At 38.7% G+C, this 25,105-nt stretch overlaps 1 protein-coding gene across 12 annotated transcripts in view; it reads right to left on the minus strand.

Annotated features, from left to right (window-relative positions):
• Positions 1 to 3,269: 3,269 nt before the first annotated feature.
• The window catches only part of BTBD1 (BTB domain containing 1), a 51,833-nt gene continuing 29,997 nt past the window's right edge, over positions 3,270 to 25,105 (minus strand). For 3 of the 12 annotated variants that reach the window (XM_086364259.1, XM_086364258.1, XM_086364265.1), the window contains 4 exons: positions 17,006 to 17,198; positions 9,791 to 9,878; positions 5,660 to 5,806; positions 3,270 to 5,137 (listed from right to left, as the gene is read on the minus strand). In XM_086364259.1, coding sequence (XP_086220385.1) covers positions 4,979 to 5,137; positions 5,660 to 5,806; positions 9,791 to 9,878; positions 17,006 to 17,198 — 587 coding nt within the window. In that variant the 3' untranslated portion in view covers positions 3,270 to 4,978. Of the gene's footprint in view, positions 5,138 to 5,631; positions 5,807 to 9,790; positions 9,879 to 15,804; positions 15,917 to 17,005; positions 17,199 to 25,105 lie in introns of all 12 variants that reach the window. The other 9 variants (XM_086364264.1, XM_086364263.1, XM_086364266.1 and 6 more) reach the window with 4 other exon arrangements.

Consider the following 25,105-nt stretch of genomic DNA (forward strand, 5'->3'; position numbering starts at 1 on the left):
AATTATTTGTAAAGAAAGTATATTGCAAATTTGCTTACTAATTATATAACAGAATTATCTAACAGATACGCATGTGCTCTTTAATCTGGCTACAAATAAAATTGTGAAAATGCCTCCTCTTTCCAAAAAGCATACGAATCTAATTGACATGCCACAGTAGTCAATCAACAGTGTAGAATTTAACTGTGGGTGTTTGCATTTATTGCAGTCAGCCATGGATGAGGGAAGCAGCCTGCAAGGTCCAGAAACATAGGGAAGCAATATACTTTCTTTACAGATTCTCTACATGAACCAGGTCAGGTCTTGAAAAATAAATAATTTCAAAACCATTCTAATCAAGCTTTTAGGCTGAAGTTGAAATAATGTTAGTAATGGTGATGATGGTCATAACAATAGTTCATATATAACTGCTAAACTCCAACCTTCCTAGCCATGCGTCCATGGTGAGGTTGCGGCTTTTCAGGTTTCCACAATGCTCCAGGCACTGTGTTAAACTCAACATACACACTGTCACTAATTCTTTTGTTTTCATTTTTATTGGAGCTCCCTGGCAAGTAGGCTGACTGCTGAGGGAGAACGCACTGTGTGATTGAATGCATGGTCCCAGCCTGATCACAGGAAGGATTAAATGTTAGCACTATTTTTCTTGAGATTTAACAAGACAAACTAGAGCTAATTATGATCACTCTTATTAAATTTCTGCCCTGCAAATTCGGAAACTGTGATAATGCAGACTTGGTGTATGTGAAAGACAATTAAGATATATGATTCAGTGCCGTCAAGTGGAAATTCTCTATTAACAGTGCACCGTTGGATGATACAGACCAATCATTTGTGTGTTTATTATTTAGTTGCTAAATTGTATCTGACTCTTTTGCAACCCCATGGACTGTAATCTGACAGGCTCCTCTGCCCACGGGATTTCCCAGGCAAGAATTCTTTACCACTAAGCTACCAGGAAAGCCCCTTATGTGAGTTTATCATCTCTCAATTTTGTGCACTTAAGTTTTTAGATTTTCTTTTTTTGGTATGGCTCATTGGTAAAGAATCCATCTGCCAATGCAGGAGACTTGGGTTCAATCCCTGGGTTGGGAAGAACCCCTGGAGAAGAGAACTGCAACCTACTCCAGTACTCTTGGCTGGGAAATTCCATGGACAGAGGAGTCTGGCGGGCTACAGATCAAGGGGTCGCAAGAGTCAGGATACAACTTATCAACTAAAACGGACAACCACCATTTTTGAAGTCTTCATTAGATTTGTTACAACACTGCTTCTGCTTTGTGTTTTGACTTTTTGGCCACGAGACATGTGGGATCTTAGCTCCCTGAACAGGGATCGAGCCTGAACCTCCTGCAGTGGAAGCTGAAGTCTTAACCACTGGACCACCAGGGAAGTCCCTGTGCACTTATTTTTGACTCCTAGTGCCATCTGCTTCAGTGTTATCAAGGTTCACCTCAGGCTGAAGGAATAATACTCATGTGTCACAAAGCATCTGCGTGGTTTTAAGATGGAGAGAGGTTCATGAGCGCACAAGCAAGGATGCAGCAGGGGTGGCTTACAGAAGGGGTGTCAGTCTGTGCTGCACTCATCAGTCTTGGGAAGATGACCAAAATTCCAGAGCAGAGAGCTGAGCTGAAGAGTCCCCCTGTGGGGATGATGTGGAAGCAACTCTCAGAAGCATGGCTCTAGGGTGCATCTGGATGGCCAGGGTTTAAGTATATACACACTACTATGTATAAAATAGAGGGTGGCTCAGCTGGGAAAGAATCTGCCTGCAATGCAGGAGACCCAGGTTCCATCTCTGGGTCAGGAAAATCCCCTGGAGAAGGAAATGGCAATCCACTCCACATCCTTGCCTGGGAAAGCCCATGAACAGAGGAGCCTGGTGGGCTATAGTGCATTGGGTTGCAAGAATTGGACACAACTAAAGTGACTGAACACCATATAAAATAGGTAACAAATGAGATAACTTGCTGTACAGCTCAGGGAACTCTACTCAATGCTCTGTAGTGAACTAAATGTTAAGGAAATTCACAAAAAGGCATATATATATATATATATATATACACATACATACACATATACATATATGGGCCTCCCTGGTGGCTCACACAGTAAAGAGTCTGCCTGCAATTCAGGAGACTGAGGTTCGATCCTTGGATTGGGAAGATGCCCTGGAGAAGGAAATGGCAACCCACTCAAGTATTCTTGCCTGGAGAATCACATGAACGAAGGAGCCTGACGTCCATGGGGTCGCGGAGTCAGACACGAATGAGCCACTAACACTTTCACGTATGTATAGGTATAGGTGATTCATTTTGTTGCACAACAGAAACTAGCCCAACACTGTAAAGCAACTGTGCTCCAATAAAAATTAATTTTTAAAACTGTGAAGAAAACAAAAATAAAAACAAAAAACAAAGCACCTGTTGAGCTCACTGGGGCCCTGAGAGTATTGCCTGCCTGTGACCTCGCAGGGCAGTGGTTTTAGTGCAGCATAGAGAAAGCCTCTGTTCCTCCTTGTTGGTTTAACTGTACGATACACAATCCTGTAAACAAATTAATTTCCCTGGGGACTTCTGAAAGCATCCTAACTGTATTATCATTTTTCTGCATAAAGGAAGCTTAGCAAGAAAACAATTATGGAATGGACTTGAAATGATCTCCAAATGGCCATCAAATAAGAGATGGCAGTCCACAGACATGCTGGGAAAAAAAAAAGTTTCTCTTGTTAAATCCAATTTGTTTATTCTGAAAGCTTGGTTGACTCTCTCCTGTTCTTTTTTCCCTTTGGGCAGAAATTCTTTGGCACCAGCGTTTAAAAAAATTTAAATGTCCATAGCCTTTGTGCTCTGTCCCCTCACTCCAACCTATTATCAAGGCCAAGGAATTCTCAAATTTGGCCTGTTCTGCAATGAGCTGACCAGGCTGGGGCGGGGAGGATGAGTGGACAAGCCACTGCAGTATTCTTGCCTGGAGAATCCCGTGGACACAGGAGCCTGGTGGGCTACAGTCTATGGGTCTGCAAGGAGTCAGATACTGACTGAGCAACTGAGCACACATACACACACATCAACAAAAATAATGTTAAACCTCAATTAACTAGAACTTTTATTCAAAACAGTGTCTTTGGCAACCCATTCCAGTATTCTTGCCTGGAGAATCTCTTGGACAGAGGAGCCTGGTGGGCCACAGTCCATGGGGTCACAAAGACTCAGACACAACTGAGCAGCAAACACTTTTAGAAAAAAAAGACAAGTAACAAAAAATAAAAGGATAATATTTATTTATTTATAATTCCAGGGGATGTCCCATATCAGTAAACTGTTCCATTTCTTGTCCCTTCTATGACTACTTTCAGTTACAATCGTTCAGTGTAACACATCTGAAGCAACTGAAATACTTCAAGCGTCAAAAAACATTAACTTACCTCTGGCATACTGTATTTTTTAAGGCAGAAGTATTTTCTGCAGTCGTACTTTCCAGCAAAACTAAAGAGTGTTTGCTGGTTAATCTTCAGTTTACCAGACCACACATTTCAGAGTTATTCCAGTTAACTGAGGTTTACAGTCTTAAGATCATATTACCAGAGAGGGAAAAATTTCCCTTTTCCTCTAGCCATTTAAAGAGACCTCTGCCACCAACACACCTCCCTATCTTCATGAAAATATCCAGTGAAATACTACTTTAGATGGAAATTTTTTTATCCTAATTACCATTTAGAAAAAATTCTTTTTAAGTTGATACTAAAGAGAATTGTGATTTCTGCACATCTGCCACAACTATTTGATAGAGCTTAATTATACATACATTTTAAATGAGATAATCATTTTCAAGGGAAAGAAAAAGAAAGTTATTTATATAAAAATTTTGCTTTATAAAAGTGTATAAATATCATCCTGCCAATATACTTTCCATTCCCTCCTAAGGCAGCTGCACCAGTGACAGTGAGGTCGTAAATATTAAATCTTATTTCTTGGATAGAACTGTGTAGGTGTTCAGAAAGTATATTTTCCAGCAGGTGTGATTCTGTTGGATATCAAAGCAGTCATTAGAGATGTTAGTATTTCATTCCATTTCTTCCTTTATGAGATTATCACCAAATGTTGAATTGATGATGTCTGTTTAGCCAGGCACCACCACCATCACCATCATCACTTCAATTTTGGGAATTCTCAACAGCATGCCTCATTCAGAGAGATGGGTATAGTTTATATATACTATAAACTTTAAGTGATAAAGATTACGTGATAAAGAATCCAGTCTTAAAGTACACCTTTAGATCCTCTGTTCATAACAGATTACTGTGAATTTGTACAAATTCAATTTATCATTTAAAATTGTACTATGTAATATATTACTAGATTATTATGAAATATTTTTCCTATAAATGCACTCAAAATTTTCTGAGGCATTTGTTAAGCCTATTTCTAGCAATATGTTAAATGCTAACAACCAGATATTTAAAAACTCCAAGGATGAAGTCAGCTTTCTTCATTTTCTGAAAATTAACTTGAGTTAGTAGGAATTCTGTGGAAATACTGACCTACTTCATCTTATGTAACCTTCAAAATAGTTCAAACAGAAATAAACAAAAAACACAAACAAGCTACATAAAACAAGAATCTTTCAATTATAAAACTGCTGAAATATCATGAGTCAGCTGATCTAAGAAATTATACAAGATAAAGCTGAAACAGCTGTTTTTTTAAAAACAATTAAACCCATTCTTTTTTCCCTTAAGGTTACAAGAAAATGGAAATCACCCATTAAATCATGCAGAGATTTAAGTCAACATTTATTTACCTAAGAAACCAAAATGTCTCTTATCTTACAGTTATAAATATTCATAACACGCCAACTCTTTTTTTGTGACCAGTTCTTCATGCCGTTGAGACTAGACTGCATGGTACTGCTTAGCCGGGGTGTATGATAATGCTGAATTAGGTATTGTTCAGCTGGATGTTATAAAGCTGAATTATGTATAAAATATTATTTCTGGTATTTGCCCATCTTCTATTGAAGTGCCATTATTATTGCCAGGAGAACTAAAAAAGAAAAAGACAGTCTTGCTAGCAGTAGGTGTTTCGTGCACCACCTTCTTCAGTCCTTTTGTACCATAGTGGGAATCTGGACCCTAAATGAGAGCAAACGGTTCATTAGTCATTTTCATTTAATAAGCACTCAACTGGACATGGCATTTCAATTAGATTAACGATCTACTTTATTTCTTTATAGCTCTTGTATAAAAATTTATGCCAAGTCATTTACTGAAAAATGTAGTTTCTGCTACAAGCTAATTAATGACTAAAAATACTGAACGTAGAGCTCGGGTATTAGAGAACAGTGAAATGGTTTAAAAAAAAAAAAAACAAAAACTGTTTTATCTTCTATTAAACTTGCAATCTCCTGATCAAACAAAGGGCTACTAGATTCTTGTGGAGAACTAACAGCTCTCCCGAGCAGAGCTGTGCTGAGAGGCACTGCTTTTCTCAAAGCCATGGTACAATTTAGCTCCCAGCTTCCTGCCTTCCCTGCTTCCGCCAAGGATTTATTGTGAGTGATTCTCAGCTGCTATTGAAACACGTGCTCTGCAACATGCAGGAGGAAACCCCAGGCCCTGCAGCTCACCAGGTAGAACACTCGGGAAGACTCTTACTTTGAGTGTTGCGCATGCCATGTAGCACAAGTTGGGCAGGATCTCTATGGGTTCTTTGAACATGACCCTGAATGTGTTAGCAGTTCCGTCACAACTGAATCCAGTATCATTTTGTCCCAGTGTTTGTTTTTTTTCATATTCTATGATCTGTAATTTTTAAAAGAAAAGTTAAATTTAAGTTACATCAACTGAAATAAAGTTTCCTAGAAAAGAATATGAAGCCCTTAGGAACAGCACAGCAGGCTTCTACTTTCTGTTGTCATTTTTCTCTGCCATCTCTAACCACCAAAGATGGCTTGAAACACGCTGTCAGAAAACGCATTCACCGGCCTTGGCTGTAGAAGAGGAGCTTCTAAAAAGGACACATGGCTTGGGAACTGGTGTTAAAGAACGTGTGGATTTTAGAAACCTGAGGGAAATGAGCCTTTACTCCTTGCTAGCCTCTGTCTTTGGAGAAGGCAATGGCACCCTACTCCAGTACTCTTGCCTGGAAAATCCCATGGATGGAGAAGCCTGGTGGGCTGCAGTCCATGGGGTCGCTAAGAGTTGGGCATGACTGAGCGACTTCACTTTCACTTTTCACTTTCATGCATTGGAGAAGGAAATGGCAACCCAATCCAGTGTTCTTGCCTAGAGAATCCCAGGGACGGCGGAGCCTGGTGGGCTGCTGTCTATGGGGTCACACAGAGTTGGACACGACTGAAGCAACTTAGCAGCAGCAGCAGCAGCAGAAGCCTCTGTCTTGTTGATGGGAAATTCCTGTAATATCCTATGTGGATATTTAAAATATGATAATTCTGTCTGTCCCATAACCTGTGCCAGGCACTGAGACACCCTCAAGGAGCTTCTAGTCATGAGAAGACAAGTAAACAGGGACAATTCAGAACAGCACCTGCAGTAGGAAAGTTGTGCTTGAGATGAAGTGGAGGAGGACAGGAAACACTGATTTTATCAGGAAGTGGTGAGGCTCCACAGAAGAGTTTTAAAAGCTCAAGCCAGAGGTCCAGGTTATAAGAGAAAAGTCTTCATGCAAAGACAGTATGTGTGGAAGCCAAGGCTCACAAAACCATCTTTTTGCATATTTCAGATAAAGAGAGTAATAGCAACACAGGCTGAACCAGTACATGCAGTGGAAGATGGGGACAGTGGCTACCTTGCGGGGAGAGACCAGAAAAGATCACGCAGGATGTCTGGGGTGCTGTATTGCACTGTTCCTTCATCAGGCCACTGGTTACACAAGCAAGTCCACAGTAAATGGAAAGGAAGTCACACACTTATAACTATGTGTACTTTTCTGTATATACAATTGGCCCCTGTGGACGTGAAGGGCTTACTGTATGACATCATTTTATATAAGGGGCTTCAGTATCTATGGGTTCTCGTAACCATGTGGGGTCCTGGAACCAACCGCTCAAGGATATGGAGGGACCACACTGTATCACAGCTCAGTAAAAAATTTAAAAGAAACAAAAGACATGCTGGCACCCGGGAATAAAGTAGCTGAGACACAACATTTGGCTGTGGCAATGCAACCTACAGCAAGCCACTCAGTTTTACCTTTTAATTTGGGAAAAAATTTGTTTGCCTTCTTCCTAAGGCTATTGTGAGAATCAAATTATAAAACTAGAGCAACAATGACAGCAACAGACTCTGTTTCAAACACTTTACAGGCATCGTCTCAACTGGTCCTCAGAACATTATAATGGAGGTACTATGCCTATCAATGGCACCCCACTCCAGTACTCTTGCCTGGAATTCCAAATCCCATGGATGGAGGAGCCTGGAGGGCTGCAGTCCATGGGGTCGCTGAGGGTCAGACACGACTGAGCGACTGCACTTTCACTTTTCACTTTCATGCATTGGAGAAGGAAATGGCAACCCACTCCAGTGTTCTTGCCTGGAGAATCCCAGGGACGGGGAAGCCTGGTGGGCTGCCGTCTATGGGGTCGCACAGAGTTGGACACGACTGAAGTGACTTGGCATAGCATAGCATGCCTATCAAAGTAAACAAGGAAACTGAGGCTTACAGGGGTCACACAATCTGCCCACAGTCACACGGTGGAGATAGCAGAGTTGAAATTCAAACCCAGGGAGATCTATCTGGTAATGTATCTAGAGGGTGCATAAGACCAGTCACTCAGTGGAAGAACATAAAGAGAAGTCCTATTTCTATTCATTTTCTATTTTATCAGCTAAGTACACCTATAACCCTGATGCCCTCCCTCAGTTTGTCAAGGGCTCTGGAGTTTTATGTAACATGTGACGGGCACTGAAGGAAGAGAGGGCTCTTCAGCCATAGAGAATGATCGTCAGGCCCTCGCTCTTCCAGGCCTGCAGATTACACAGCCTGCCTAAGTGGGTTTACGGATCCTATTAGATAGGATCTCAACAATATATAGGAGAAGGCAATGGCACCCCACTCCAGTACTCTTGCCTGGAAAATCCCATGGATGGAGGAGCCTGGTGGGCTGCAGTCCATGGGGTTGCTAAGAGTCGGACACGACCAAGGGACTTCACTTTCACTTTTCACTTTCATGCACTGGAGAAGGAGATGGCAACCCACTCCACTGTTCTTGCCTGGAGACTCCCAGGGATGGGGGAGCCTGGTGGGCTGCTGTCTATGGGGTTGCAGAGTTGGACACGACTGAAGAGACTTAGCAGTTAGCAGCAACAATATATACAGTAAAACCAGGAGTGATCATGAAAATCTTTATACCCCTCAGAGGTCTTCTGTGATTTTTTTATTTTCTAACCTTTAAAATCTCTCAGATAAACAAATTTCAGTGGCTTTTAAACCTATTTGTTAAAAATATTAAAACTGTAACTTTCTGATTTATAAGAGCAACGAATTAATATGAACAATATAAATTTATAGCTGAATTTCACTAGATTTTAGTGGACAGGATTTTAAAATGAGCATGATTTCATTAGCCCAGCCAATAAAGCAATTCTTCCATTTGGAATGAGGTATCTTTGTGAGGGGGCTTCCCTGATAGCTGAGTTGGTAAAGAATCCGCCTGCAATGCAGAAGACCCCAGATTGATTCCTGGGCGGGGAAGATCCGCTGGAGAAGGGATAAGCTATGCACTCCAGTATTCTTGGGCTTCCCCTGTGGCCCAGCTGGTAAAGAATCCGCCTGCAATGCGGGAGACCTGGGTTTGATCCCTGGGTTGGGAAGATCCCCTGGAGAACAGAAAGGCTACCCATTCCAGTATCCTGGCCTGGAGAATTCCATGGACTGTATAGTCCATAGGTTCACAAAGAGTTGGACATGACTGGGCTACTTTGTGAGTCTTTGTGAAGAAGTGAAGTATCTTTTCTGGGTGTCATCAGACAAGGTCTTTGAATTGTCGTGTGGTCCTAAAGACTAATGATGCATTTTGATCACAAAGTTCACTCATGTTTTCACTATTAAAAATAGAATATTAATAACATTTTAGAGGGCAGTATTTTCTGTTTATGGAAGTCTGAAATATTGTTTACTTCCTTTTTTCCTTTGTGTGTTTATTTATGTATAAAATTAGTATAGTACTGCATAGGTGTATGTGTATAGTAGATAAAAGTACAATGTAGATGTGTTTCAAAAATAATTTTACTAACTAGGGCATGCAATGGAAAGTGTGGAGAACACTGGTGGACTGGGAGGGAAGGAGAGAAGAGCTTCACTTTCTCCAAGGGTAAATGATCATGCCTTATCGGAAAAAACTGAGGTGGAGCAGACCTAAGAATGGGGCAGGGCACAGACAGACCATCAGAGATCGGAGATGTCACCAGGAGTTATAGGCAATTAGGCAGTTTCAAGCTCTAGAATTCAAGTATCAGGAAGAAAGCAGGTGGGGGTTTGCAGATAGCCAGTGCAGATAGGAAGGGCTAACAGAAGGGGTTCCCGGACAAAGGAGCGCTCCTTATAGTGAATGCTTCTGTTAAGAGCCCCAGGACCCCAATTTTCTGAAACCACACACTTTAGATCAATTGTAAAAAGGAACCCTCTAGGCTTAAAATGCTACTAGTAGGCTTTCTGATGCCTTTGATAATTATACTGAAACTTGGATTTCATCAAAACAGTACCTTACTGCAAAATTACACTTGTTATATATTTCAGATGGTATAGAGTGGGTGAAAAAAGTGTACCTGTATATTCACTTGATAATCCGTGGGACCATGAATAGAGCCATATAAACCAAATCCAACTATAGAGATTCTTCTGTTAACTGTGAACCTAAGGGAATGAGGCCAAATATCAAATAACATACAAAATTCAATAAGCATTCATGTTCTAAAGGCTTATACATTTTTTAAGTGTTACTCAGCACATCTAACTTTGCTCATAATAAAGAAAACTATTAAAAATTAAACATCCTGAGAAATGTCTTCTGCTTACCCAAAACCTCTAGCTAGAGTAACTTAACAGGAACTTAACTAGAATCTGTTGCCTGTACTGTACACCTTTGAGTCAAGCATTTCAGCCTACATGCCCACTTCTTTTGTCATCATTTTAGTCCACATCTGCCTGTACATCTCCTTCCTGAACACAGATGTGTCAACCAGCAGCATCCCAAACTGACAATTCCTCGGCTGGATGACTACTTCAGTTCAGTTCAGTTCAGTCGCTCAGTCGTGTCCAACTCTTTGTGACCCCATGTATCACAGCATGCCAGGCCTCCCTGTCCATCACCAACTCCCGGAGTTCACTCAAACTCACGTCCATCGAGTCGGTGATGCCATCCAGCCATCTCATCCTCTGTCGTCCCCTTCTCCTCCTGCCCCCAATCCCTCCCAGCACCAGAGTCTTTTCCAATGAGTCAACTCTTCACATGAGGTGGCCAAAGTATTGGAGTTTCAGCTTTAGCATCAGTCCTTCCAATGAACACCCAGGACTGATCTCCTTTAGAATGGACTGGTTGGATCTCCTTGCAGTCCAAGGGACTCTCAAGAGTCTTCTCCAACACCACAGTTCAAAAGCATCAATTCTTTGGCGCTCAGCTTTCTTCACAGTCCAACTCTCACATCCATACATGACCACTGGAAAAACCATAGCCTTGACTAGACGGACCTTTGTTGGCAAAGTAACGTCTCTGCTTTTGAATATGCTACCTAGGTTGGTCTACTGAGGGCTATTAGATGGAGGCACTGCGCCTGGCCCTGCGGAAATAATGGTCAACAAGACAGTCTCTGGCCCTACTGCACTTATGTCGAGGACACTGATTATAGATAAGTAAACAAAGAGTTAATCATTAATTATAAACTGTGTTAAGAACTGTGAAGGAAGCAGGCTGCTGTAACAGAACAGGTGGTGAGGACTTGGGCATAGGACCTGAGTTACACCAGTGGATGAGAATGGGATTCCACACTAGAACAACGAGCAGGTCCAGTCTGGTTACTACAGTTAAGAAACAGACTCACCTTACTCCATTTATAAACGTATGAAAACTAGCATCAAGCACAAATGGCACAAATGACTGTATAATAATAAAGAATCTATAACATAAAGGAGTTATCCTCAACATTTCATGTTTCAAGAATTGAAGTCACAAGTTTAATTTTACTATTACTACTACCACACCATTACCACTTTATGAGCATTTCCTGTGTTAGGCACTGAGCCCAGTTCTTTATATGAAATATTTCCTTTAGTCATAATAGTTCTATATACTAAGTAACAGTATTATTTTTATCATCCTCAGTTTTTATAGTTGAAGAAACTGAGGTTTAGAGAAATCAATCTGCCTGGATTAAAACTGCATACCTGAGCTGGGACACAACCCCAGAGCTGCATGAATCAAAAGGTCACGCTCTTAAACATCATGCTAAAACTCCCAGTATGAGACTCTCCTTAAAATTTAAAAAATTTATAATGTAGTTTTTATTATAGAAAAGCAATATACTATTTTAAAAAGTTAGAAAATGTAGCTAAACAAATAAGAGGAAAAATTTAAAGCATCTCTAAATATACTATCTAGAGATAACTTCATTTTTAATTTGGTGCATTTCCCTTTCAGACTTTTACTTCTATTTTTAAAGAACAGAAAAATAGACTTTTTTCTGTGAATATACATGTACTATTTAAAAAACCATGCCAGTATATATTTTTATAACTTCATATAAAAAGGTGAAAGATTATTACCGATTCATTATATTTAATTCCTATATGTTAGATAATCTAGGTTGTTTGCAATATTTGTTGTTATATAACAATGCCACAGTGAACAACCTTATAGCTAAATCATATCACAGTGCCTTGACTATTTCCTAGAATAAATTCCTGTAAGGAGATTTTCTGGGGGAAAAAAAAGGTATAGTCTTAAGGTATTAGATGAACTTTATCAAACTGCTCTCTGGGCAGATTATAAAACTTCACACCCAAGAAGGAATGAAAATCACTGCTATCTCACTCTCAACTACAAGTATCATCTTTTTACTGTTGAGAAACTGATGACTGACAAATTCTATTTATATTTGATTATTAATGAGTTTGGGCTTCCCTCTTAGCTCAGTCAGCAGAGCATCTGTCTGCAATGCAGGAGCCTTGGGTTTGCTTCCTGGATCAGGAAGATCCCCTGGAGAAGGAAACTGCTAACCACTCTAGTACTCTTGCCTAGAGAATCCCATGGACAGAGGAACCTCGTAGGCCACAGTCCATGGTGTCCCAACAGTTGGACACGACTTAGTGACTAAACCACCACCACCATTAATGAGTCAGCACATTTGCTTATATGCATACTGTCTACTGGATTTTCTCTTTTAATGAAAATCCCACCCATGTTCTTTCCCCTATTTCTCGGCTGAGTGTCTTTTTCATGTGGATTTTAAAGCTCATGCTTTGTCAGTAATATCCATTTCAGAAAGTTTCATTTGTCATTTATCTTTCAATTTTATGGTGGTTTTGGATGTAAACATTTGACTTATTTGTAGTCCAGTTATGATCTATGCCAAGTTTAGAAAGGCCTATCTCATCCTTATAATAAACATTCTGTTCCAACACTTTCTCAGTTTCATTTTTTTAATGTTAAAATTTTAATTTATGCAAATGCTGGAAGATGGCATCAGTAAAGACTGAACTTTATTTTCCCAGTGGTTAATTCTTGCCTCACATTCTGAATGTTCGTTTACATTAGATTGGTTTCTGAACTCTTTATATATACTATCTTATTATAGCTTTACAATATTTTTCATATTAATACCACTATCTTAAAAGAAATATTTATTTTTGCAGATTAATTTTGGAATAGTTTTGCCAACCCACCCCTCCCTACCAAAAACATGCGACCTCTATAAGGAACTGCATAACACAGAGGTTAGTTCGGAAAGATACTGTCTGAATTCAGTCAAAGTTCTCCAGTTCTTTAGGTGGTATACCACACTGTACATTTCCTATAGGATTTAATTCTGCTACTTTGTTACTATTGCAGGTGGGTCTGTTTTTACTATTATAAATGAAAATTCAAACATTAAATTTTTTTTTTTTTGGCTGTGCTGTGTGGCTGGCAGGATCTCAGTTTCCCTGACCGAGGATTGAACTTGGGCCTCTGCAGTGAAAGTGCTAAGTTCTAACCACTGGACTGCCAGGAATTCCCTAAAAATTTTTACTGTGACAAAATATATAACAAAATGTACAATCTTAAGTATTTTAAAGTCTCTAGTTCAGTGGTATTAAGCACATTCAGACTGCTGCTAACCACCAGCACCATCCATCCCTGTAATGGAATTTTAATGACATGAGAACATCACTGGCTTTTGTAAATACATTTTGTAACTGACCACTATTCTTTTTTATTGGTTCTAACAGATTTTTACTGATCCTGAAGCTGTCTGGGTTAAATACTTGTTCTCAAAAGGCTTCCTACCCCTACGAGGTATGCTGTTTCCATGAGGACTACGAAGCACCACTAGCAGGCAGCCAGGGGCACCAGGTTTGCTGCAGTGCTTGGGACAGGCTCCCAAAACAAAGAACCCCTATCAGTTCAAGTGTCCGGTCAGAATTCATGCAGATAAAACACCTGTTTTTAACTATGAGCCTTGAACCTAATCAAAACTTATTTATAGAGCAAAGATTTTTACGGCAATTTTAATATTCACTGACTTTTACAAGAGGTGATTACAATTCAAATCAAGGAAGTAGAATTTTGGTCAATTCTCATTGTTTATGGTAGTTATATTTTATAGTTTTCACAAACACAGAATCAGCAAATACTAAACCACTGCACTGCTCTTGGGGGAATATGTATGCACACCCGAGGCTTCCCTGGAGGCTCCTGCCAATGCAGGAAATGAGGGTTCAATCCCTGGTTGAGAACACCCTCTGGAGAAGGAAATGGCAACCCACTCCAGTATTCTTGTCTGGGAAATCCCATGGACAAAGAAGCATGGAGGGCCACGGTCTATGGGGTCACAAAAGAGTCAGACATGACTTCGCGACTAAACAACAACACAAACACCCGACTTATGTGGAGTATAATCTTAAATTCTAAGAATGATTCAGATGTTTCCTGGGAATGACTGAGAACGTGCTTCTGGTGTTGATTTGGGGGTCACAAATAAATTCTAGTGAGTAGATGAGTTCTCAAATATGGAAAAATAGGATGGACTGTAATGTGCTTTGCTTGAAAACCTTTAAAGAAAATGACAAAATTGGCAGCAGCACTCCACACCCTGTTCTCTGCACCTGCAGCTGTCTCGGCGTGCTGGTGTGCACAGGAACTATGTCTGATTGCTTCTTGTCTTTTGTTGCTGCCCAAGTGCCTACATGTTGAGGTATGCATTTTATTTTACTATCAGTTACATTTATTTTCCTTTACATTACAACTAAGCCATTATACCACTTAAAAAGAAAGAAACACAGGCTTCCCTGGTGGCTCAGGGATAAAGAATCCGCAGGTGACACACGTTCAATCCCTGATCCAGAAAGACTTCACATGTGCAGAGCAACTACGGCCGTGCACCACAACTACTAAGCCTGTGCTCTGCAACAAGAGAAGCCACTGCAATAAGCCCAGGCACTGCAACTAGAGAATAGCTCCCGCTCAATGCGACTAGAGAAAAAGCTAAAACTAAAGAATTATACAAGAAAAAGTTACTCGTAAAAGAGAAAAAGAAACACATTATAAATTTCATTTCAGGTTACTAAAGGGGGGAATACAAAATATTTATTATAAAAGAGGGAGACCTAGATCTGATGGACTGCAGAACTACTAACATAGATGTTATCTGCAAAAAATGAAAAAGACTCTTCCTTTCCAATATTTATTTATATTGAAGTATACTTGATTTACAGCGCTGTGCTAATTACTATGTTTCTTTATCCTTTATGCCTACATCAATCAGTGTTAAAAGAATACTGCTGAAATCAGCAAGGTTACCAGGCACCCCTATCTTGAGGGTTCAATAGTCTATTGTATTAAAATAAGTATTCCTCTAGACCTAGCCTATTAATAGTTATACCTGGATTGAGGGTGAAATTTTATCAAAAGTTTTTGACATCTCTCCAAATACACTGTTTATTTTTCTTTGATCTGCTACCATGGTGAGTTAAAGTAACACTAGTATTGAGCCATTCTTTCAAACTTCAAACAAACTTTCCCTTTTATCGTTTCTTTGCACTCCTTTTCCATTGATGGACTTTATTAGGAATAGTCCTACAAAACTCACTGTTGGATGGATGCTGCTTTAAAAGATGTTCAATGCATCACTCAGTGTCCTCTTTTTAAGAAACCACAGGTGGAACTTAAGTCTCTGTATCTGAAATGGCCACACTTCTCCTGAGCAATATGTGTGCCTTTCATGTTATAAACACTTCAATTTCTGTAACTTTACAGCTTCAGAACCAAACTTAAGATGTCAGAACTTGGATCTTGCATATTTATCTCCACTGGATGTATTTTTCCAACTCTGATTTATCTTTTTTTAAATTGGAGTATAGTTGATGTACACCTATTTCTGATTTACACCTACTTGCTTTTATAGTATTATCCTTGTGAGGTACTGCCAGACTCAATAAGCTATTTTTGGTAGGATGTCTTTTCTATATCAGTGAGCTTGTTAGATTCCTGTATAAGGGTTAGGCTTCCTTCAATAATTAACCAAGAAGTATTTTCTTCTTTGAATGTTCAAGGAAACAATTTGTTCCCTGAAGGTCTGATCAAACTCACCTGTCAAAACCACCTTGTGAAGGGACAGTTCTTTGATAACTTTTAATTTCTTCCATGGTAACTGGTCTAGTCAGGCTTTCTTCTTCAGTCAATTTTGATTATTTATATTTGCCTATAAAATGATCCATTCCATGAAGATGTTCAATTTATTAGCACAGAGTAAACCCAGAATTAAAATAAAAACGTCCTCAGTATATGATTATATTCCATTATTTGTAGATGTAGTTTATTACCTTTGCTAGAGATTTACTTTATTGGTCTTTTTCAGGAACCAGCTTATGGATTTAGCAATTCTACTATTTTTAATTCATTAATTTCTATTTTTATCTATTTCTTTTCTTTTTTCATATGGTTTTTTGCTGTTCATTTTCTAGCTTCATGGGTGAAATGGTTAAATCATTTATTTCTACTCTATTTAGTAAAAGTAGTTAATTATTGCTAATTCTCTCTGTGATGCTTTGGCCTCATCCCCTAAGTTTTCATATATAGTATTCTCACTGTGTGAATTACTACTAAATAGGCCACAAATGCATTTTTATTTCTATTTTAACCCAATAATTATAGGAGTCCTCTCCCCCTTGGGAGTTCTAGTTTTAAACAAACTTGCTGTTAGTTTCTAGTTTTACACCAAAGTGCTATTAACATTCAATAAGTGAAAAATCCAAAAGGTAGGTTTTATGAAAACAGATACATATCCTATTTTCACATTTAGCCTAAGAAACACGGTAGGGCAAATATAAATTCCAAAAGGATTATATGCATACATCTTTTAAGATTAAAAAATTTTTTCCCATTCAAAATTGTTATAAATGTATACTGAGGTATTTTCCATGTAACACCTATGCAAAGAAAAAACTTACATTAAACTGAGTTAATGTTCAATGTATTAAACTGTAGCCCTAAGACTGTTAAAACAGTGTTTGGTCAATTAAGGTCTAGACTTCAGCTCCCCACCAGTGACAATCCTTACAAAACTCATAGCCCCATTCAATCCTTCCTTACTTTACCTGTTTCCTGAAAGGTTCCCAGGCTCATAATTCAGTAAGGAGACCAGTAAGCCTCCCTTGTTGCTGTATCAAGTTAGACATGTATTAAACAAAGTATAAAATAAAATGTAGTAAATCATCTCCCAGGATATGAACAGAGAGTCAAAGGCTAACCCCTGTCCTGCCCACTCCTGAGACTCCAATGTGGCAGATACCTGATCCGGTCACTCGTGCCACTGTAGCCCCACCGGCTCTCTACTTGCTGGAACCTATTGATGCAGCACTCCTTTCCTCTGAGGCAGCATCTCGGTCGATCAATGTATTCAACACGGGGTTTAGGATTGACAGTGAAATGAAGAAAGAGATTGACCACCTCCCGATCTGACAGAATTCCAGACTGAGCAGGACCTGTAGAATAAAAGCATAAACCTCAGTAAAACTAACTTCACTACAATTCCTAACTGTGTAATAGTCCACATAATAAGGTGAATTCAAATGGGAAAGATGTAAAGCAAAAATGAGGTAAAAAAATCTTAGCATATGTTCAGTTCAGTTCTGTTGCTCAGCTGTGCCCAACTCTTTGAGACCCCATGGACTGCAGCACGCCAAGCTTCCCTGTCCATCACCAACTCCAGGAACTTACTCAATATGTAATTTTGTAATTACATATTATAATATGTAATTTTAGCATATATTTAAAACTTTTACTAAATTCATCTGAGGTTAACCTAATATATAAGTGTGCAAATCACTGATAAATCAAAGCTTAGGTGAAACCTTGAGCTCAGAGAAAGATCTCTGGACTTTGCTATCCATTCACCCTCTCTGAGGATTCTGTTTATCAGAAAGGAAAAGTGAAGAAATGCTTACAGTGGTAGACAAGACTTATTCTGACCTTTCCATTCCTCACCTGTCTGAGGCTATAATTGAACAATGGAATATATACAGGTGGAAATAGATGGCACAGTGCTCTTTCACTGTGAGATTTTGAAATTAGCAGAGGGCAGGAGTTAAGACTTGAAGAGTTGTGAAAGCAGCATCTCACATGCTATACTTCTCTCACTCACTGCTTCTGAGAAAACTCCAAACTGCTTAAATTTACCCAGGAATAAATGCTATTCCTCATAAAAGATGCCAGGAGATCTCTTCCAAGGCTGGAAAAACAATTTAAATAAGAGATTGCAATACACTAGAAATTTGGTTTCAGTTCAGTTCAGTTCAGTTGCATCCGACTCTTTGCAACCCCATGAACCGCAGCACGCCAGGCCTCCCTGTCCATCACCAATTCTCGGAGTTTACCCAATCTCATGTGCATCGAGTCGGTGATGCGATCCAGCCGTCTCATCTTCTGTCGTCCCCTTCTCCTCCTGCCCTCAATCCCTCCCAGCATCAGGGTCTTTTCCAATGAGTTAACTCTTCACATGAGATGGCCAAAGTATTGGAGTTTCAGCTTCAGCATCAGTCCTTCCAATGAACACCCAGGACTGATCTCCTTTAGAATGGACTGGCTGGATCTCCTTGCAGTCCAAGGGATGCTCAAGAGTCTTCTCCAACACCACAGTTCAAAAGCATCAATTCTTCGGCACTCAGCTTTCTTCACAGTCCAACTCTCACATCCATACATGACTGCTGGAAAGACCATAGCTTTGACCAGACAGACCTTTGTTGGCAAAGTAATGTCTCTGCTTTTGAATATGCTATCTAGGTTGGTCATAACTTTCCTTCCAAGGAGTAAGCGTCTTTTAATTTCATGGCTGCAATCACCATCTGCAGTGAAATTTGGTTTAGGAAGCTATAAATCATATTTTAACAGAAAACACCCTAATTTTTAATAAAATATTTTAAAATACCACACACAAAATATGTGTGTGCCCTATGGTTCATTTGGAATTTCTGGATAGAGAATAGTCTGAATAGAGACTGTAAAGAAGAAAAAATACAATTACAAACTTAAAACATGCATTTTAGAGGGGGAAAAAAACAATAGAACTGGAACTGCATAAGATCAGAAGAGAGATGGAGGTGAAAACTCATGTAACTTTCTGAGAATAACGAGAGGTAAGACAAAAGAATTAAAATGTTAAACGTTATTAAAATGGATGATAAAAAGCAGAGTTCAACATATAGTAACTAGCATTCCTAAGAACTAACAAAAATAGGATGATGCAGTAATTCAAGGTACTGGTACATCTCGCTTTATTATGTTTCGCAGATATATTTTTATTTTTTCCCACAAATTAAAGGTTTGTGGCACCAAACAAGTCTATTGCCGTCATTTTTCCAACAGCGTTTGTTCACTTTGTGCCTCTGTGTCACATTTTGGTAATTCTTACAACAGTTCAAACTTTTCCATTGTATTTGTTATGATGATCTGTGATCAGTTACCTTTGATGTTACTACTGTAATAGTTTTGAACCACACCCATAAGACTGTGAACTTGATGGATAAATGTGTGTGTTCTGACTGCTCCATTGATCAGCCATTCCCATCTCCTTCTGAGATACAACAATAATGAAATAAGGCCAATTAACAACCCTACAGTGTCCTCCTGTGTTTCAAAAAAAAGCAACAGTCACACATGTCTCCTTTAAATCAAAAGCTAGAAATGATTAAGCTGAATGAGAAAGGCACGTCAAAAGCTAGATCTCAGGCACCAAACATTAGCCAGGCTATGGATGCAAAGGAAAAATTCCTGTAGAAAATTAGGTGCTTCTCCACTGAACACATAAATAATAAGAAAGCGATATAGCCTTAAAGCTGATGTGGAGGAAGTTTGAGTGGTTTGGACAGATCAAACCAGGCACAACAGTCCCTTAAGCCAGAGTCTAATCCAGAGCAAGGCCTAACTCTCCTCAAGTCTGTGAAGGCTGAGAAGAGTGAGGAGGCTGCAGAAGAAACATCTGAAGCCAGCAGAGGTTAGTTCAGGAGGTGTAAGGAAAGAAGTTGCCCCCTGACATAGAAGGGCAAGGTGAAGTAGCTGATATAGAAGATGAAATGACTTATTTAGAAGATCTAATTAAGATAATTAATGAAGGTGACTACACAAAACAACAGATTTTCAATGAAGACAAACAGCCTTCCATCGGAAGAAGATGTCATCTAGGACTTTGACAGCTAGAGAGGAGAAGTCAATGCCTGCCTTCAAAGGACAGGTTGACTCTCTTGCTAGGGATTAATACAGCTGGTGACATTCAGCTGAACTCAAGGCTCATTCACCAATCTGAAAATCCTAGGGTCCTTAAGAATTATGCTAAATCTGGATCAAAGAGTGTAGAGTTTCAAGCCTTATTATTTAAGAAGTACATTTTGTAAAGCTACAGATTCCTCTGATGCATCTGGGCAAAGTAAACTGAAAATCTGGAAAGGAGTCACCATTTTAAACGCCACTAAGAACATTTATGATTCATGGGAAGAGTCAAAATATCAAAGCCAAACAAAGTTTAGAGGAAGTAAATTGCACCCCTCATGCATAACATTGAGAGGTTCAAAGACTTCAGTGGAGAAAGTAACTGCAGATGTGGTACAAACAGGAAGACAACTAGAATGAGAAGTGGAGCCTGAAAATGTGACTAAACTGCTACACTTTCATGGTAAAACTTGAACACATAAGGAGCTGCTTCTACAGATGAGAAAAGAGGTTTCTTGAGACGGAATGTCCTCCTGGTGAATATGCTGTGAAGACTGTTGTCATGACAACAAAGGATTTACAGTATTACATAAACATGGTTGATAAAGCAATGGCAGAGTGTGAGAGGGTTGTCTCCAATTTTGAAAGAAGTTCTACTGTGGGTAAAATGCTATTCAACAGCATTGCCTACCACAGAGAAATCACTTGTGAAAGGAAACAATCTGTAAAAGGAATCAATGTGGCAGATTTCACTGTTGTCTTATTTCAAGAAATTGCCAAGGCCACCTTGATCTTCAGCAACCACCACCCTGATTAGTAAGCATCCACTAACATCAAGGCAAGATCCTCCACCAGCAAAAAAATTATGACTTGCTAAAGGCTCTAGTGTTCTTTAGCAATAGTCTTTTTAAATGTAGTTATGCACTTTGTTTTTTAAGACATAATACTACTGCACACTTAATAGACAACAATATAGTGTAAATATAACTTTTATATGCACTGGGAAACCAAACAATTTGTGTGACTCACTCTACTGTGATATTCCATTTATTGCGGTGGTCTGGAATCTAACCCACACTATCTCCAAGGAATGCCTGTATAATAAAATTTCCTTAGTTGAAAAAAGAAGTCTTCAGATCATGAAAAACACTTTCAGATACATACCATATACCTGTCTAAAGAAAGTAATCAGGAATACACTCGGGATGAGCACTAAAACCAATACAACCTATAGTTAAGTCTAAGAGAGTTGTATTTTTGCAGCATGTTGTGTGGGTGTACAATCTACCTAAAGTAGTCAAAAGGTGAAAGGATGAAACACCATACTAACATTCATATCTGAAATAGAAAGGCCAATAAATACTGTTTTATTATGAAATGGAGAATTAATAAAATTGAAAGGGAAAAAATTAAATGCAAATTTATTATTTCCTAATCTCTAGAAGGAAAAAAAAGTGTTAAACACACACAGTATCAAAAAAGAGAATATAAAGGGAATTCTCCCCAAAACATTTTTGAAAAATATAATACAGAATAATATGCACAACAGAAAACAGCATGCACAACAGCAAAAGAAGAAATGTTATTTGACTACATAAAAATATTAAGAAGTCTGTGGGATGGAACAGCCTACGTTTGAGAACAACTATGGGCTTCCCTGGTGGCTCAGATGGTAAAGAATCCGACTGCAATGCAGGAGACCCAGGTTCGATCCCTGGGTCGGGAAGATCCCCTGGAGAAGGGAATGGCTACCCCCTCCGGTATTCTTGCCTGGAGAACCATAGATGAAACAGTACATAAAACAGTTATTTCACATTAACAGTGAACAACTGAGACAGTGTTTCAGAAGCAAAGTGTACTGAGATTAAGCCCTATATTTGTCATCACTTTCCCCTTGGAATACTTGCTGATCTGCTTCACAGAGCTTTAATGTCACACAGAAACGGGCAATCTAGAAACTGTAGTCCTCACTCAACTGAAGAGACAAAAAGCCACCAAGGCAGCCAGACAATGATCTGGAAGAGAATACTTAATAGACAAACAAGATCAACATCTTGTGCATGACTTCTCCTTGAAGTATTGGTCAATTCCTAAGCTATGCACAAGAAAGAGAAAACCATGACACCAAGAAACCAAGCAGAAAGGAGCTGCTAAGAGATAAACAGTTAAAGAGAAATTTCTGTCTTAATGTTGGGAAGAAAAATGCCCAAATATTTGAAAATTAAGCTATGTATTTATAGCCCTTGGATCAAAAAAAAATTACCATGAAAATAATTTGTATTGAATGGCAATGAAAATACAACATATCAAAATTTCTGGGGGAAAAATGGATGTTTAGACAGAAAACTAGACATGAAAAGAATAAAGTTGAAAGCCACTGTTTTGGGTATATCTCAAAAAGTCATAATGACTAAGTAAATAATCCCCAGCAAATTAAAATTACAGGAAATAATAAAGAAAAAAGCAGAAATCAGTGAAATGGAAAACATATATAAAGAAATTAATAAAGCCAGAAGTCAGTTCTTGGAAAAAACTAACAAAATGGATAAACTCCTAGGCAAGGCTGATTAAAGGCACAATAAATCACTATCAGAAATGAAATAGGGGACATAATTTAGATTTCACAGAGATAATAAACGGATATTATGAAATTCACATTAATAAATTAAAGGTCTAGATGAAACTGTTACAAAAAGAGGAAACCTGAAAAGTCTTACTCTACTCAAGAAATTGTATCTCTAATTAAAATACTTCCACAAAGAAAACACTAGATCCAGATAGCTTCACTGATGAGTTGCCCTAAACATTTAAGGAAAAATAGCACCAATTTTATATAAACTCTTGAATACTGAAAAAAGAAATATTCCTTAGTTTTGTATGAGTCCAGCATAAACTTGATAATCAAAAATCTGATAATTTCATTACAAGAAAGGAAAATTATAGACTAATTTCACTCATGAAGCAGTCCTTAAAATATTTTTTAAATTTGGTAAAGAGGATCTAGTAATATATAAAAAGAATAATGCATGACAACCAAGTCTGGTTTATGTAAGGAATCCAAAGGTTTAACTTGGAAAATCAAACAATTCATATTAAGAAAATTAAAGGGGAAAACTGCATCACTATCTCAACAGAGGAGAAACATTTGATAAAATTCACAATACAACTCTTAGCAGAGTAGTAATAGAAGGAAACTTTCTTAATCCAATAAAGGCTATCTACAAAAAATTTACAGCAAGCATAAATTCCTCTGTTGGGAAATACTGAAAACTTTCTGCCTAAGATGAAATAATACAAGATATCCACTTATCCATACCTCTTAGCACGCTCAAGCTTCTAAGTCATACAGCAAGGCAAGAAAAAGAAATGTCTTAAGGATTAGAAGGGAAGAACAGAATTATCATTGTTTGCAGATCACCTAACTGTACATGTAGACTATGCACAATGAACTACAAATGAATTATTAGAATTTGTGATTTTAGCAAGGTCACTAGATACAAAGTCAATACAGGAAAACCAACTGCACTTCTACTGGCAAACAATTAATCAGGACATGAAAATTAAAAAAACAATCACTGTAATAACATTTAGCAAGCCAAATATGTACAGAATAAACCTACCAAAAAATATGCAAGACAGCTACCAGAAAACTCAAATATTAATACTACTAAGAGAAATGTTTAAAGACTTAAATCAAAGTTTATGGATTAGAAAACAGAGTATCATAAAAATATCAATTATTCCCACACCAATCAATGGATTCTATGCAATTCCAATCAGAAACCCATGACTTTTTTTTGGGGTGGAAACTAAAAAGCTGCTTAAATTGTTTATATGAAAATACTTAAGACCAAGAACAGCCAAGATAATACAGAAGAACAAAGCTAGAGGATTTTCACTATCAGATTTCAAAATTCACTTTAAAACTACAGAAATGAAAACTCCACAGATCGGTTCAAGTATAAATAATACAACAGCAGAGTCAAATAAATATTACAGAAATAGATTCATTCATATATAGTGAGTTGATTTACAAAAGTTAGCACTGCTGTAGCTCAGTTGCTAAAGAATCCGCCTGCAAGGCAGGAGACCCCGGATTGATTCCTGGGTAGGGAATATCCGCTGGAGAAGGGATAGGCTACCCACTCCAGTATTCTTGGGCTTCCCTTGTGGTTCAGCTGATAAAGAATCCACCTGCAATGCAGGAGACCTGGGTTCGATCTCTGGTTTGGGAAGACCCCCTGAAGAAGGGAAAGGCTGCCCAGTCCAGTATTCTGGCCTGGAGAATTAGTCCATGGGGTCACAAAGAGTCCGACACTGAGCAAGTTTCACTCTCACTATCATTGTCGCTGGCTCAGACAGCAAAGCAGCAGCCTGCAATGTGGGAGTCGTAGGTTCAATCCCTGGGTCAGGAAGATCCCCTGGAGGAGGAAATGGCAACCCACTCCAGTATTCTTGCCTGGAAAATTCCATGGACAGAGGAACCTGGAGGGCTTAAAGTCCATGGGGTTGCAAAGAGTCACTTTAGCACTGCTGGGCATGGAGGCAAGGGTAGTTTTTAATACATAGTCGCACGGGGAAAAAATGAATCTTGACCCCTAACCTCACATCACACACGTGTGTGGGGGAAAAAATCACAAAAAACAAAAACCCAATTGGATTACAGACTGAAAAGTTAAATGAAAAACAATAAACTTCCTAGACGAAAACTTAAGAGAATATCTTTTATCACCTTGAGGCAGGTAAAATTTCTTAAGGAAGACAAAAAAAGCCTTCACCTTAAACAAAAAGATTGATAAATTAATTCATTAAAATTAAGATCTTCTATTTATAAAAAGACAGCATTAAGATAATGAAAAGACAATTCACAGACTGGGGGATATTAACTGTATATACACACATTATATGTGTCTAACATATTCTGGATACAAGTCTTCTGTCAGATTATATACACTGAACAAAGCCAGTGGAGGTAATGGAATTCCAGTTGAGCTATTTCAAATCCTGAAAGATGATGCTGTGAAAGTGCTGCACTCAACATGCCAGCAAATTTGGAAAACTGAGCAGTGGCCACAGGACTGGAAAAGGTCAGTTTTCATTCTAATCCCAAAGAAAGGCAATGCCAAAGAATGCTCAAACTACCACACAATTGCACTCATCTCACACGCTGGTAAAGTAATGCTCAAAA

Source organism: Bos grunniens, chromosome 21 (assembly GCF_055505025.1).
Source record: "Bos grunniens cultivar Pamir isolate PY7600 chromosome 21, Bosgru_T2T1.0, whole genome shotgun sequence".
Taxonomy (NCBI): domain Eukaryota; kingdom Metazoa; phylum Chordata; class Mammalia; order Artiodactyla; family Bovidae; genus Bos; species Bos grunniens.